This window comes from Simochromis diagramma, unplaced genomic scaffold (assembly GCF_900408965.1).
Source record: "Simochromis diagramma unplaced genomic scaffold, fSimDia1.1 OVJJ01000321.1, whole genome shotgun sequence".
NCBI classification, from domain to species: domain Eukaryota; kingdom Metazoa; phylum Chordata; class Actinopteri; order Cichliformes; family Cichlidae; genus Simochromis; species Simochromis diagramma.
Window position 1 is genome coordinate 13,297,438 of NW_024386772.1, and position 13,750 is coordinate 13,311,187.

Consider the following 13,750-nt stretch of genomic DNA (forward strand, 5'->3'; position numbering starts at 1 on the left):
CCAAAAATGATTTTCTACACAAACAGTAACAGAAACAACAGATATTAAGATTTTCTATTCTAGGCTGAGGAGCTTTCAAGACATCTTAAAGCACATCTTAAGTACTGACACTTGTTCTGTTTGCCTGAGCAACTGAGTGTTAAAAATCTTTGTGCTTATTATTACTGGATGTTTCAGATTTGCTCCACACAGTAACAGCAGAAACCTGATGACCCACTCAACATCTCTGAGGGAACACTGACCAAAAGCATGAGGTCTCTGGATATCACCACAGACATTTCTGTTGTGTTGCCTGCTGTCTTTGAATGCTGTGTTTGACTTTTATGAATTTGATGAAATTAGATTTTTCAGTCTTCACTGAGAGAAGCTCCTGGGTTTGAATCCAGTTTGAGGCCTTTCTGTGTGGACTTTGCTTTTTCTTCCCGTGTCTGTGTGGGTGCTCTCTGTGTACTCAAACTTCTTCCCACAGGCCAAAAACATGCATGGGGGTTAGGTTCATTGGTGCTATTAGTTTTGTATTTTGTCATTCATTTTTATTTTTCATTTCTGTTTAGTTTCAAGACTTACAATTTCAATTTATTTTTCATTGTTTGAAAATGTTTAGTTTTAGTTGGTTTTTATTACTGTTACATTCTGATTTTATCTACTGTTTTTTTTTCTTTTAATCAATTTTAAATCATGCCTTTTTATTGTTTTTTAATGTCTCTGTAAAGCACTTTGAATCACCTTGTTGTTGAATTGTGCTATATAAATAAACTTGCCTTACTGTTAATTTTTTTTAAATTACTGTTGTATTTAGTGGAAATATCAGACAAAATTTAGGAAAACCAGTGGAAACAATAGAAATGTTTCACTTTTTGAAAACAGTTGGCCCATTTGTCTTGTCACATGTCCAGTGTCTCAAACATGTCCATCAATACCAAGTCGGGCGCATTGTAATAACATTTTTACCAAACTAACAAATACTGAAACTAAAACTATTTCCTCTGATTTGTATTTCAAATGAGCTCATTTAATCATTTCTGTTGATTGTTGTTTTTATTTTGTTTAACTAAAATATTCATATCTAGTCTTAGTTTTTAGTTTAGTTTTAGTTGAGTGTAATAACCTTAGCAACCTGTTCAGGGTGTACTCTGCCTCTCGCTTGACAACTGGGAAAGGCTCCAGCAACTCCGAATTGGATAAGCAGAAGAAAATGGATAGATGAAGATTTTTAAGCATGAATTCCTCCCAGGGTTTTTAAGGTTTTAATTGTGAGGGTCTAAACCAAAAGGGCAGCACTCTGTGCAAAGATGTTTTGATATCTATTTTCTCCATTTTGTTATATTTGTTCATTATTTGTAGACCCTAGTTATACAGAAAATTATACAGCGGTAGAACTACAATGTTACAGATTTTTTTATATCTGTAACATTGATTTTATATTTTAGTGCTTTAAACCACAGGGATACTGTGATATTCAGATTCTTTCCAGTTTTAAGGATTCAATTTCAGTACATTTGAATATTTATTTTCGTGATGTATTTGTCATTTTATTCTTAAACTTCTATAGCACATGTCTTATGTATACCATTTTACTTAGATTTCTAACCTAAATATTAATTTTCTGTAATACAATGGTTTCTTTGGTTGTCATAAGTAATAAAGCAGCAGCAAAAATGTCTCACCTTCTACTTTAGTTATTATATCATATTGTTTTCTGTTGTTTCTATTCTGTATTGATTCTATAGTTGTAAGATGGAAACATGGTTTTTCAAACCCTGTTCTTGTGTTTTTTTTCTGACCCTACAACTAAGCTACCTGCCAAAAAGTATTTTGCAGTACCACAGTAGCTTGTAACAAAGAGCAAAATTATCTATGAACTGTAAAGACTGAACCACAAACCATTAATCAACCAGAAGTCAAATGATTGTGGATCCTGCTTCATCAAAAAGGGTTCTTGTCTAAGTGGCCTTACAGGTCAAATACAATCCTCCAGTCTTTAATCCTCCATCTCTCTTCTATAATTCTATAATAATGAACTTTTATGGCCAAAGTTACCTTTTATAACCTTTACATTTACTGTTTCACAAAGGGTTAAAAGACCAATGTCTACAATTTAGACTTTTTGAATGCAGAATATTAAATTAAAGAAATTTAGCAGGAGCAAAGGAAAAATCAACTAATAATAATCATCGCTTAATAAAAGCCCTTGAATTCGACTTATGTAATTAACCTACTCTAATGTAGATTCCGAAGACTGATTTTTGGAGGAATGAGAGAAAGGAGGACGGGCTCATCCAGGCCTGACGATGATTTATCAATTTGGACATGTGTTACACCCCATTCCTTCGTCTTACCAAATGTGGTTTGCTCTGTGAATCCCATTCTGTTGTTTTTCTCCCTCTCTGTAAAATTTCACATTGAGAAGTTTGGGAAAAGCTTCAGTCATTCATTACAGTGGCCATAAGCTCAGTTTTATCACTCTGCATAATTCAGCAAGTCAAACTTAACAGTTGCATGTTATTTGTTGTGTGTCGCTGGGCTGTCAACTTTGACAGATAACATTGACAATTTATATTTTTCTTAGTATTTGTGAGGATTAAAGACGGTAGTAAAGATTTGTGATAAAACTGAGGTTGTTCAATTCGGCCCTGAATATCTAAGAAATATGGTATCTAACCAGATTTTTACTCTGGATGGCATTACCTTGGCCTCCAGTAACACTGTGAGGAACCTTGGAGTGATTTTTGACCAGGATATGTCCTTTAATACACATATTAAACAAATATGTAGGACTGCTTTCTTCCATTTGTGCAGTATCTCTAAAACTAGAAATATCCTGTCTCAGAGTGACGCTGAAAAACTACTTCATGCATTTATTACTTCCAGGCTGGACGACTGTAATTCATTATTATGAGGATGTCCTAAAAACTCCCCAAAAAGCCTTCATTTAATCCAAAATGCTGCAGCCAGAGTACTGACAGGGACTAGAAAGAGAGAGCAGATTTCTCCTGTATTTGCTTCCCTTCATTGGCTTCCTGTTAAATCCAGAATTGAATTCAAAATCCTGCTCCTCACATACAAGGTCTTAAATAATCAGGCCCCATCTTATCTTAATGACCTTGTAGTACCATATTAGAGCACTTTGCTCTCCCACTGCAGGCCTACTTGTTGTTTCTAGAGTATTTAAAAATAGAATGGGAGGGAGAGCCTTCAGTTTTCAGGCCCCTCTTCTGTGGAACCAGCTTCCAGTTTGGATTCGGGAGACAGACACTATCTCTACTTACTCATAGAGGGTCATAAGATTGTTGGGTTTTTCTCTGTATGTATTGTTGTAGGGTCTACCTGTCATGGTTCTGGGTCAGTTTTGACCCAGTATTTTGAGATTTCATGTTTTGGTTTGATTTTGTATTTTTGGTTATTTTCTTGATCTATTGTATGATGATGATCATGATGATTATTTAGTATGTTCCAGCTTATTCTGGTTTAGGTTTAGTTCTGCCCGTGTAAAGTCCGTGTTTCTCAGTCTGCGTCCTTGTGTTGTTTCCTGTTTTATTTTGAAGGTTTGTGTCTTATGTCAGTGTGTCCAGCTTCGCTCCCCCTGTCTCGTTAGCCCCTATCTCTCCCAGCTGTGTCTCCCTCCTGTTTTCCATTCCCTGATTACTTCCCTGTGTATATTAGCCCTGTGTTTGCCCTTGCTCAGTGTCACATCATACCCTCAGATTATGCCTGTGTGTTTTCGTTCTCAGTGTTCACTTCATGTTTTGTTTTCGTGCCAGCAATAAAGCTGAGGTTTTGAGTTGCGTTCTGTTTTCCGAGTCCTGCATTTGGATCCTCATCTCCGCCTGCCCGCACACAGAGCCCTGACACTACCTTACAATAGAAAGAGCCCTGAGGCAACTGTTGTCGTGATTTGGGGCTCTACAAATGAAATTGAATTGAACTGAATTGGACTGACTGGAATAGTAATAATTAAGAATTTTTTAAAAAGTGTTCATCACCCAACATTGTCTCACACCTTTATTATTTGTACTTGGCCAACATGTGGCAGCATATAATAAAACCTATGGTGAAATTTTTAATCTAAGTACCTTAATTTAGTCAGGCAACTTTGCCTAACGTTAGTGTCTCCATAATATAGATATTTTTTTGTTTGCCCGAGAAGTGAAAGATCCCTGGTTTGATCCTGATTAGCTGCACAAATTACTAACATATGAAGCTGTCTGTTGTTGTGAGCTCTTGTGAAAAAGGGAACAGCTGAATGTGTTTTTTCTTCCTTTTTTTTTAATGTTTTGACTTCCAGTGTACTTTAAGTATACATAAAACTGTGTTTTTGTCTTGTTTTAACCTATAATATTTGAAAACTTTAATCCCTTTGATTTATTTTAAACAACAACAAAAACCCACTTTCTCCGAGGCAGGTTGTTACCTGTCTGCCAGCCACTCCCATCTACGCTGCACAAACACCTCCTCTTCCTGCTTTTCTCCGTTCTGCTTTTCCCTGCACTCACTTTACTCATTTTACTGTTGGATTTACATTTCTATTTTATGTATAGATGCAGTTGCAATTGTGCAGTCTGAGCCACACAGTTCCAGTTTGTTTTTAACCGTATCTGTTTGTGGACTTTGCTTTTTGCTCGATTTTTTTCTTCCCGCCTGTTTCCTGTTTGTGTCTCACTGTTTACTTCACATCTCCCTCAGCAGCCTTTTCCAGGATTACTTTCAACAAAAGGTGAGTTTGAACTTTTAATCTGAATTTAATATCAGTGTCTCTGATTATATATGCATTAATGGAGACGTTTGTCACAAATCTAATCTTTAAAGCAGTATTGTCTGGTTAAATATTGCGTTTTATCTTACAGTTTCATTTCTTGGTCATGGATGATTTCGTAAGAATTAAACTGGTTGAATGGGGGCTAAGTGAGTGGGTGGAGAAATTTAAAGGTAAAGTATTAACGTGAATCTGTGATGGGTACAGATATTGATCCTGATGGGATCTGTAAACTGTAAAACAGCTCATAGATCTGTGCCGATTGCTTTTTCATTTATTTAGTATTCCTGAAACAAGTTAAGAATAATCTTGATCTTCAATTACAGATCAAGAAATTGATGCAGGAATTATTTGTGAGCTTGATGATCGAGAAATTGAGAATTTGATCACAAAAGCTGGACCAAGAATGAGATTCAAGAAGAACCTCAAGCTGTTAAAGGTAATTACATTTTTTTTTTTAAACAAGCATAGTTATTTTAGTGTACAGCGGTGAATTTTTGTTAAAATTATCTGGATATTGAAAAATGTGCTGGCAGTAATATTATGCAGTGTAAATTTTGTTAAATGTTTACTAATATGGATTTACAATGTTTTGATTGTACAGGAAGAACAAAACACAAATCAAGAAACAGTCAATTCTTTTCAAGTAAGATACAAACTATTTTGTATCTTACTTAATATTAAACACTGCTTTGCACTTTTTATCTGCAGCATGAAAAGGAGCATGAAGAAGCAGCTGATTTGGTTCAGGTAAGGATTATACTGAACTTCAGACATATGAGCCAACTGCCTGAGACAAAATAAAACTCCTTTCTTTTGCCTTTAGGCATACAGTATTAATTTTAGTGACCTCCCATTAAGGTAACCAGTGTCTCACCAATTGGGGAAAAACAGTTAGAGACATGAATGGGTTAGCAGTGTGCCCGGGGCATCTGTTTAATACTATGCTTCCTCCTCATCATCACCCAGTCATCTTGTTTCTCCGACTGCTCAGGACAATCTGCCTGAGGGAGCTAACGGGGCCTACGCTACCTTTAGCTGCACGGGCTAAAGAGGCCTGGATAGCTATGGGATTTTTAAGGGTGTGAAGCAGAGTCTACAATTCTGTGATCCCGGCCTCCAGAGCTGCAAATAGGCTACATTTTTTGCAAGTATCATTATTGCTGAAGGAGGCTGAGGAGTAACTAAACATCTGATACAATGAGCAGGAAAGTGCAGGAGGGACAGGTGAAAAGGCCATGCTGCTAATGAGTTGGCTATGGCCAAGCTAAGCTAGTGAACCACTGAAGACACAGTGAGTGAATACACAGAGTGTGTGAAGATTACACCTTGAAGTAAGTTATAAGTTTTTAATTAAATTGGCTACGCAGATAAGCTACATAAAAGCATCACTGTGTGTTGGAACAAGAAGTGATAGTTTACCGCAGAGAGCGAACACCAGCGACCCACTGGTGTTTGACAGCATCTCACTGGCAGTAATTATTTGTAGAGTAATTTTATTAATTCTTAACTAATATAATTTGAGTTGTTTTGATTGTGGCAGGAAGAACAAAACTCAAATCAGGAAACAGTCATTTCTTTTCAAGTCAGTTTAAAACATTTTTTTCCTTCAGATTGAATGTCCATACGACAAATATAATTTTAATACATGTTTAAGAGGTTAATATTAAACACTGCTTTGCACTTTTTATCTGCTGTGTGAACAGGAGCATGAAGTAGCAGCTGATGTGGTTCAGGTAAGGGTTATACTGAATTTCAGACATATGAGCCAACTGCCTGAGACAAAGTAAAGCTCCATTCTCTGGTCTATAGAAACTGACCACTCTCTACAGAAACCAATAAATGACTGAATCTAAAAACCTAATTCATAGGGGGTTGGGAAATATACATTTTGCCCTAGCTAGGGGGTTCGCTAACCGTCTCTGTAGGTCTTCATGACTGGGACTTTGTTGTGGAAATTTTGACAATAACCTGGAACACACCCATTGAGCGTTTTGAAAAGGGTGTAATAAACACATTGCAATGTGGATAGAAGCATCCCAGCCAAACCACTAGGATCATCTCTGAATCGTGGCCACCGCCCTTACATCTTATATACCCAGAGACAGACAAACACACTCCACAAACTCTTACATGTTGGCCCCTGTCACGGGGAAACTATACCATCAGCCTCATGCTTAAAATCCTCTCCCTCTCAGAGAGAATTATAACCTTGCTTTCTGCTTAACCGTCACCTAAAGATTTACATCCCTGAAAAGGAGAGGGAGTCTCACTATCTGTTTAACGTCTCCCATGAACTAACAATGCCCCCACTTTGTCAGTGTGTGTGTGTGTAGAGCACAGGGCTCATTTCTAGTGCACATGCATACAACTAAGTGACAGGAGTGCTCTTGCTATACTAAAGTGAGAAAGTGATATTACTATTACTAATGTGATATGATTAAACATGTGATTAATACATGAGAACAGAAATCTGCCACCAAAACGTAATTATGTAAAAGAATTGTGTCATAGCATAAGAAGAGGGTAATGGGAGGGCGTAATGTATTCTTCATCAGTCTGCTAGTTGAAAACATAAATGCATTTAAGTTTGTTGATTGTAAAACTTGTACGTTAGTGTCCTTTAAATGCTGTTAAAGAGCAATGCCAATGCAAATAGTAATAATTTCCTGTATAACTCATATTCATCCTCAGGTCTTGCCATCCACAAGTGATACAGGTGAGACACATGCATCGTATTTATTGCATCTCATATTATTCTGTGTTTTAAAGGCACCAATATTTTTTGCAATCTACATAACTTTACTAAGAATAGATTTACTGAGAGAAAGACTTTTTTCTTTTCTTATTATTTTTTTGTTGTTTTTATCCAATCAGGAAAGAGAAAATCAGACCTTCAAAGTGATGCCAGCAGGTTGCAGTCACCAGCTAAGCGACAGCGTCTGTCTATGCCAGGATTTGAAGGTATTTATGTTTCTTACTAAACAGTGTCACAGTTTAAGGGCTAAACCTCTGTGCAGCACAATTTGTCCAACATCTTTGATGCTAGAAATTACTTTTTCTTTGGGCTTTTGTCAAAATTTAACAGTCACATGATGCATGGGATATTAGGGTTGATTGGTAAGTGGTCACATTATGGTCCTGATATACTCTAATTCACACAGGTTTGTTTTGTTTGTTTTTTTAACATGAGATTTTACATTTTCTGGTTATTCTAGTCTATAATTTCTTCTAAATAGTTCTTTACTTTTATGCCAACAGAACCAGTCATACTGTCTGATGTGAAAAGCATCATGACATTTGTACATGCCAGACTAAATAAGCAGGACAAACTCAGTGATTTCTTAAAGTGAGTATTAAGTTTTTTTCATATTTTGTAATGTATGTAACAACTGTAAAAGTCAAATGCACTCTGTTTGTCCTAAAACAAAACACCCAACACCTTTCATGAGGCTAACCCCCCCACACATACACATACACACACGACGGTGCAAGCTGGACACTTAAAGGCCGATGCCGACAAGAACAAAACAATTCTTCCCTGAGAAACGATAAGTCACTGACTCTCTTGCCCGATTCCGCAAGGCCACCTGCGTAGGCTGCAGACTGTTGATTTTTGCCTAACTGGGAGAAAGGACACTTTCTCAGGCTGAACACAGGACACATATTCTCACACGCATGCACACACGTACACTGCCACTGATATGCACTCACCCCCCACCCTTCCCCGAACCCAATGCCTCCCATCCGATGTGGACAGCGGCTCAACTTCGGAAGCACGATCGTGGCGTCCCAGATGCAGCTGTGCACATTGGCCTATTCCCCGCCTGTTGCTTGTCTTGTTTGTCATGGTGTTAAGGTGGGAAAATATCAGAGCCTCTTTTGTGCTATGGAATTTTTGTTTTTATTGTATTTACGGTCAGCAAGGTCCAATTTTCAATACAGGCAACTGCAAGTGACAAAGATTCATTCATTCATGATTCAGTAGTAAACTAAAACTATCCAAGTTAAGACCAACAAAGACGGATATTTTTAGGAAGTTTTGGTGACTTAGCTACATTTTTGTCCTGTTCCTGGTATTTACCCATTCTTGGGGGAAACATTTTCACTTTAACTGACACAAAAAGGAAGGTGTGGATCAATTCAATTCAGTTAAATTTTATTTATATAGCACAAAAACCAAACAGCAGTCGCCTCAAGGCACTTTATATCATTATTTATTAGATCAAAACAACATACAGTAAACAATTAGTGGAACAAGTGAATAAAACTGAAATATATAGTGATAATTGATTGGAAAATCACTACCATGATTATAACTCTCTTTTAAACTCTCTTTTTTAAATCAATTAACTATATTTAAAATCTTGTTCAACAGGAAAAAAATCAGTGATTTGGAGACAGACAAGAGGGAGCTGGTTGGTGTCTTTGGTAAAACTGGGGCTGGAAAGAGCTCTTTGATAAATGCCATCATCAAAGAGAAGAATCTTTTACCTTCAGGAAGTGTCCATGCCTGCACCTCAGTCATGATCAAAGTGGAAGCCAACACACGTAGCACAAAGTATGAAGCAGAAATTGAGTTCATTGCAAAGGAGGTAAAATGAGTTCTCAAAGTTTGATTTGTTTTTGAAGCTAAATCATGTGTTACACTGCAGTTCTTGGAGCTTAAGGCTGAGTACATACCTCAATAAATGGCTTGTCATCTATTTTTGTAGGAGTGGCGTGATGAGTTGTGGTCATTTCATCAGCTTCTTGACAATAATAAAAATCAGAAAAGGGAAGACGATGATGATTATCATGATGCTGTTGAGAAGCTGTCAGCACTGTATGGAAAAGACTGGGAAAAGTCCTTTGAAAACCTCATGGACTGCAAATATTTCAAAGAAATTCCAGAATTTCTCCAATCCAGGCGGAAGATGTTGACATGTGAATCAGTAAGACAAAAACTCTCATATTACTACTATAACAGACAGCCATGATAGACTACACACTGGGGATGCTGGGAAATGCACACAGGTGAAACTAGGACAACCTGGACACAAAAGGGAACTGACCAAATTAACAAAAGAGTTATGGAAACATAACTCACTTCTGAAAACAGAATGCAGCATAGATTCAAAAGTCTAAAAACCATAAAACACTGAAAACAGATCCAGTGATCCCAACGAAACAGATCTTACTGAGATCCCATAATCACATTTAGATGATCACATATCCAGAAAAAAAATCTGTTCTTGTAATAACTGTGGTTAACAGAACCCAAGACTGGTCCAGGTCCATTATGTAGAGCAGTGTTTCCCAACCACTCTGAGAAGTGATCAGGTGTGCCGTGGAAGACAACTACCTGCTCTAATTAAACGGGTTACCAACTGCTAGTAAAAATGAAGAAGAAGAAATTACACAATAGTCATGCTGTGAGTGAGACGTCGTAGCACGTAATAACAATAGATAAATATTTGAAAAGAAAAAGTAGTAAATCTGACCTGGGTCCTGGAGAAAATTGTGACCCAGATGAAGGCCCTAGCATGAGTAGTGGTCAGAAGAAAGCTAAAAAGGTATATTGGAGACAAACTGCTATACCTGGTACGCGGAAAAATTATCAATATGTTATTTTGTCTTTTTTTCTTTGGTGGTGTGTCGTGTGATTTATCTGATGTGAAATATGTGCCGTGGCTCCAAAAGGTTGGGAAACACTGATGTAGAGCATGATTTATTTTTATTTTTAAATCGCAGTAAGAACCTTTACCTCTTCACACGACAGTGATCAGTTCCTTGTTTTAACCTACTTACCCTTTTTAAATCGCTCTGTAGAAATTCGCTGCTGAGCAAAGTCAACAAAGTGGCCACAAACTTTAGTAAATCAGTGCCTGACAGTCGGTTGTGTCGGTAATGGCATAAAGTGGTGTAAAACCCTGACAGTCAAAACATGCCAAGTTATCCGCTGTAGTGATCCCTTGTAAATAAGGGAGCACCCTAAAGTAGCTTATTAATGTCCCAAAGTGGTGGATAACTGCAAAATACACAGATCAAGTAGTTTCTGCCAATAGTAATACTAACTGTTTGAGACCAAGAGTGTACTTAGTGTGATTTTAAATACAGAATAAAAACTTTTAAATAAATCATAAAAATTTATTTTAATTTTGGTTTTGAATAATAATTAGGCACTTTCTTGAAACTATCAAATGGTTGATTGTTCTAAAAAGGATTTCACATGACCTGAATTTTTATGTCACTGACTTTTTAATGGTTTTTGTAAAGCACTTTTTGTGAGGATTGAAATTAAACTGCACTGCTTTTTTTTTAAATTTATTGCAGGCTAATGAACTTTCTGCAAAATGTGTCAAGTACACAAGAAGTGATTCAAAACAAGGAGAAGGCAATGAAGGAAAAACATGGTTTTGGCCACTAGTGAAGTGTGTGACTGTCAGGGTGCCAAACAATCCTTTTCTCCAGCATGTCACACTTGTGGACCTTCCTGGAAATGGTGACTGTAACAAGAGCAGAGATCAGATGTGGAAAGGGGTAATTCACATTTACTGCTCTTTGCTTATACTGTGTTCTTGTGCAAACAGTAATGTCATCTTTTGATGAAGCACTGAGACATGTTATTCTCCTTTCAGATAGTTGGTGATTGTTCTACTGTGTGGATTGTGACTGAAATTAATCGAGCAGCATCAGAGAAAACAGCCTGGGGGATCCTGGAAAGTGTCAGTAGTCTGATTGGAAATGGTGGCGAATGTCAGCAAATTCACTTTATCTGCACCAAGTCTGATCTTGTTGATGATTCTGATGATCTGTAAGTAAATTTTGCATGCTGATCAACTATACAGTGTTTCCATGTAAGATAAACCCAGGCTAGAATGAAACACAGAGTTGAGTCTTTGTTGTAATGAATGCAGAACATTCGGGTCAAAATGAGTCTCAGAGGCAGATACAATCATATAAGGTTTACTGAAGATGGTGGACAGAGTAACAAAGAGAGGGGGGGGGGGATAGTGGAGAGTGGGACAGGCAGGGGAATTTACACTGTCCTTCAGCAACAAAGTTAAAGTAGTTGCTGTGACAAAAAAACATTTGTATGTAAGCATGTCAGCGTGTGGTGACATCACGATCCAAATAAACATGCTGGCCTTTCTCCAAGTGCTTTAGAATAAATGGTACCAATCTCTGATATTTGCGAGTTTGTTTGTTTTTTAAACAATCAAAATAAATACGTTTAACAAATAAAGTCATATCATCATAAATGACTGGACCTGCGAGGCAGACTCGCACAATTGAAGCTCAATAGGTTTATTTTCAATGAAACCAATATATACAATGAACTGGTGAATTAGTGGAGAGCACCACCCTAAGGTGGTGGTCTGGGGGAGAGTATGCAATGACTGGCAGTAAATATTTTGGTGAGAGGCTCTGACAACCCAGGTTAGAAAGTAGGAGTATGAGAGGATATTACTCAGACCAGACATTTAAAATTAGAATGCAACAAACTGGAGAACCACCACCATCAAGCAGAGAAACATTGCCACAGCCAGTTTTTTTTTTCCTCAAAGATATTTTTATTCATTTGAAGCAGCAAAGAAAAACAGATTTGTTAATTGTTAAAGAATTGTTAAACAGCAAACAAGTAAGTTTCACAGTGACTGTTTGAACTGAAATACTAGAATACAGATTAATGACACACTCACATGTCTTATAATTGCTTTTATCAGTTTACCCCCTGCCCATACCTATAATGCTGGAAGTCGGGTTCGCAACCTGGAGGCTGGAAAAGTATTTCAGGAATTGCCCCCACACCTTGTAAAACTTACTGCTGTTATTGCTAATCGCATACCGGATCTTTTCAAGGCTCAGATAGTACATAAGGTCCCTCAGCCATTGAGCCTGGGTGGGCAAAGGGGCACTCCTCCATCTAAGTGGGATTGCACGTCTAGCTACAAGGGAGGCGAAGGAGAGCATGCAATGCTGTGACGAGGTCAACCGTGCATCAGCCTTCCCAGTGGTGCCAAAAAGCGCAACTAATGGATTAGGATCCATATGGTGTCCAAGAATTAGGGACAACGTTTGAAATATATCACTCCAGAATCCTTCAAGGCTAGGGCACGCCCAGAACATATGGATAAGGGAAGCCTCTGCACTCCCACACTTATCACAAGTGGGGTCAACATTTGGATACATACGAGATAGTTTGACTTTGGAGAGATGGAACCTATGCACAACCTTAAATTGTAAAAGACAGTGGCGAACACATACAGTGGGGCAAAAAAGTATTTAGTCAGCCACCGATTGTGCAAGTTCCCCCACCTAAAATGATGACAGAGGTCAGTAATTTGCACCAGAGGTACACTTCAACTGTGAGAGACAGAAAAAAAATCCATGAATCCACATGGTAGGATTTGTAAAGAATTTATTCGTAAATCAGGGTGGAAAATAAGTATTTGGTCAATAACAAAAATACAACTCAATACTTTGTAACATAACCATTGTTGGCAATAACAGAGGTCAAACGTTTACTATAGGTCTTTACCAGGTTTGCACACACAGTAGCTGGTATTTTGGCCCATTCCTCCATGCAGATCTTCTCGAGAGCAGTGATGTTTTGGGGCTGTCGCCGAGCAACACGGACTTTCAACTCCCGCCACAGATTTTCTATGGGGTTGAGGTCTGGAGACTGGCTAGGCCACTCCAGGACTTTCAAATGCTTCTTACGGAGCCACTCCTTTGTTGCCCGGGCGGTGTGTTTTGGATCATTGTCATGTTGGAAGACCCAGCCTCGTTTCATCTTCAAAGTTCTCACTGATGGAAGGAGGTTTTGGCTCAAAATCTCACGATACATGGCCCCATTCATTCTGTCCTTAACACGGATCAGTCGTCCTGTCCCCTTGGCAGAAAAACAGCCCCATAGCATGATGTTTCCACCCCCATGCTTCACAGTAGGTATGGTGTTCTTGGGATGCAACTCAGTATTCTTCTTCCTCCAAACACGACGAGTTGAGTTTA

General features: G+C 38.0%; 1 protein-coding gene across 5 annotated transcripts in view; it reads left to right on the plus strand.

Moving 5' to 3' along the window:
• LOC120745501 (nuclear GTPase SLIP-GC-like) overlaps positions 1 to 13,750 on the plus strand; it is a 37,522-nt gene that overhangs the window by 16,848 nt on the left and 6,924 nt on the right. For 2 of the 5 annotated variants that reach the window (XM_040050440.1, XM_040050457.1), the window contains exon 24: positions 178 to 595. The exons of the other annotated variants lie outside the window; for them this stretch is intronic. Coding sequence is in view for 1 of the 2 variants with exons in the window: in XM_040050457.1 (XP_039906391.1) it covers positions 178 to 209 (32 nt within the window). In the remaining variant the exon portion in view is untranslated. Of the gene's footprint in view, positions 1 to 177; positions 596 to 13,750 lie in introns of those variants that run through there. 5 annotated transcript variants of the gene reach the window in all.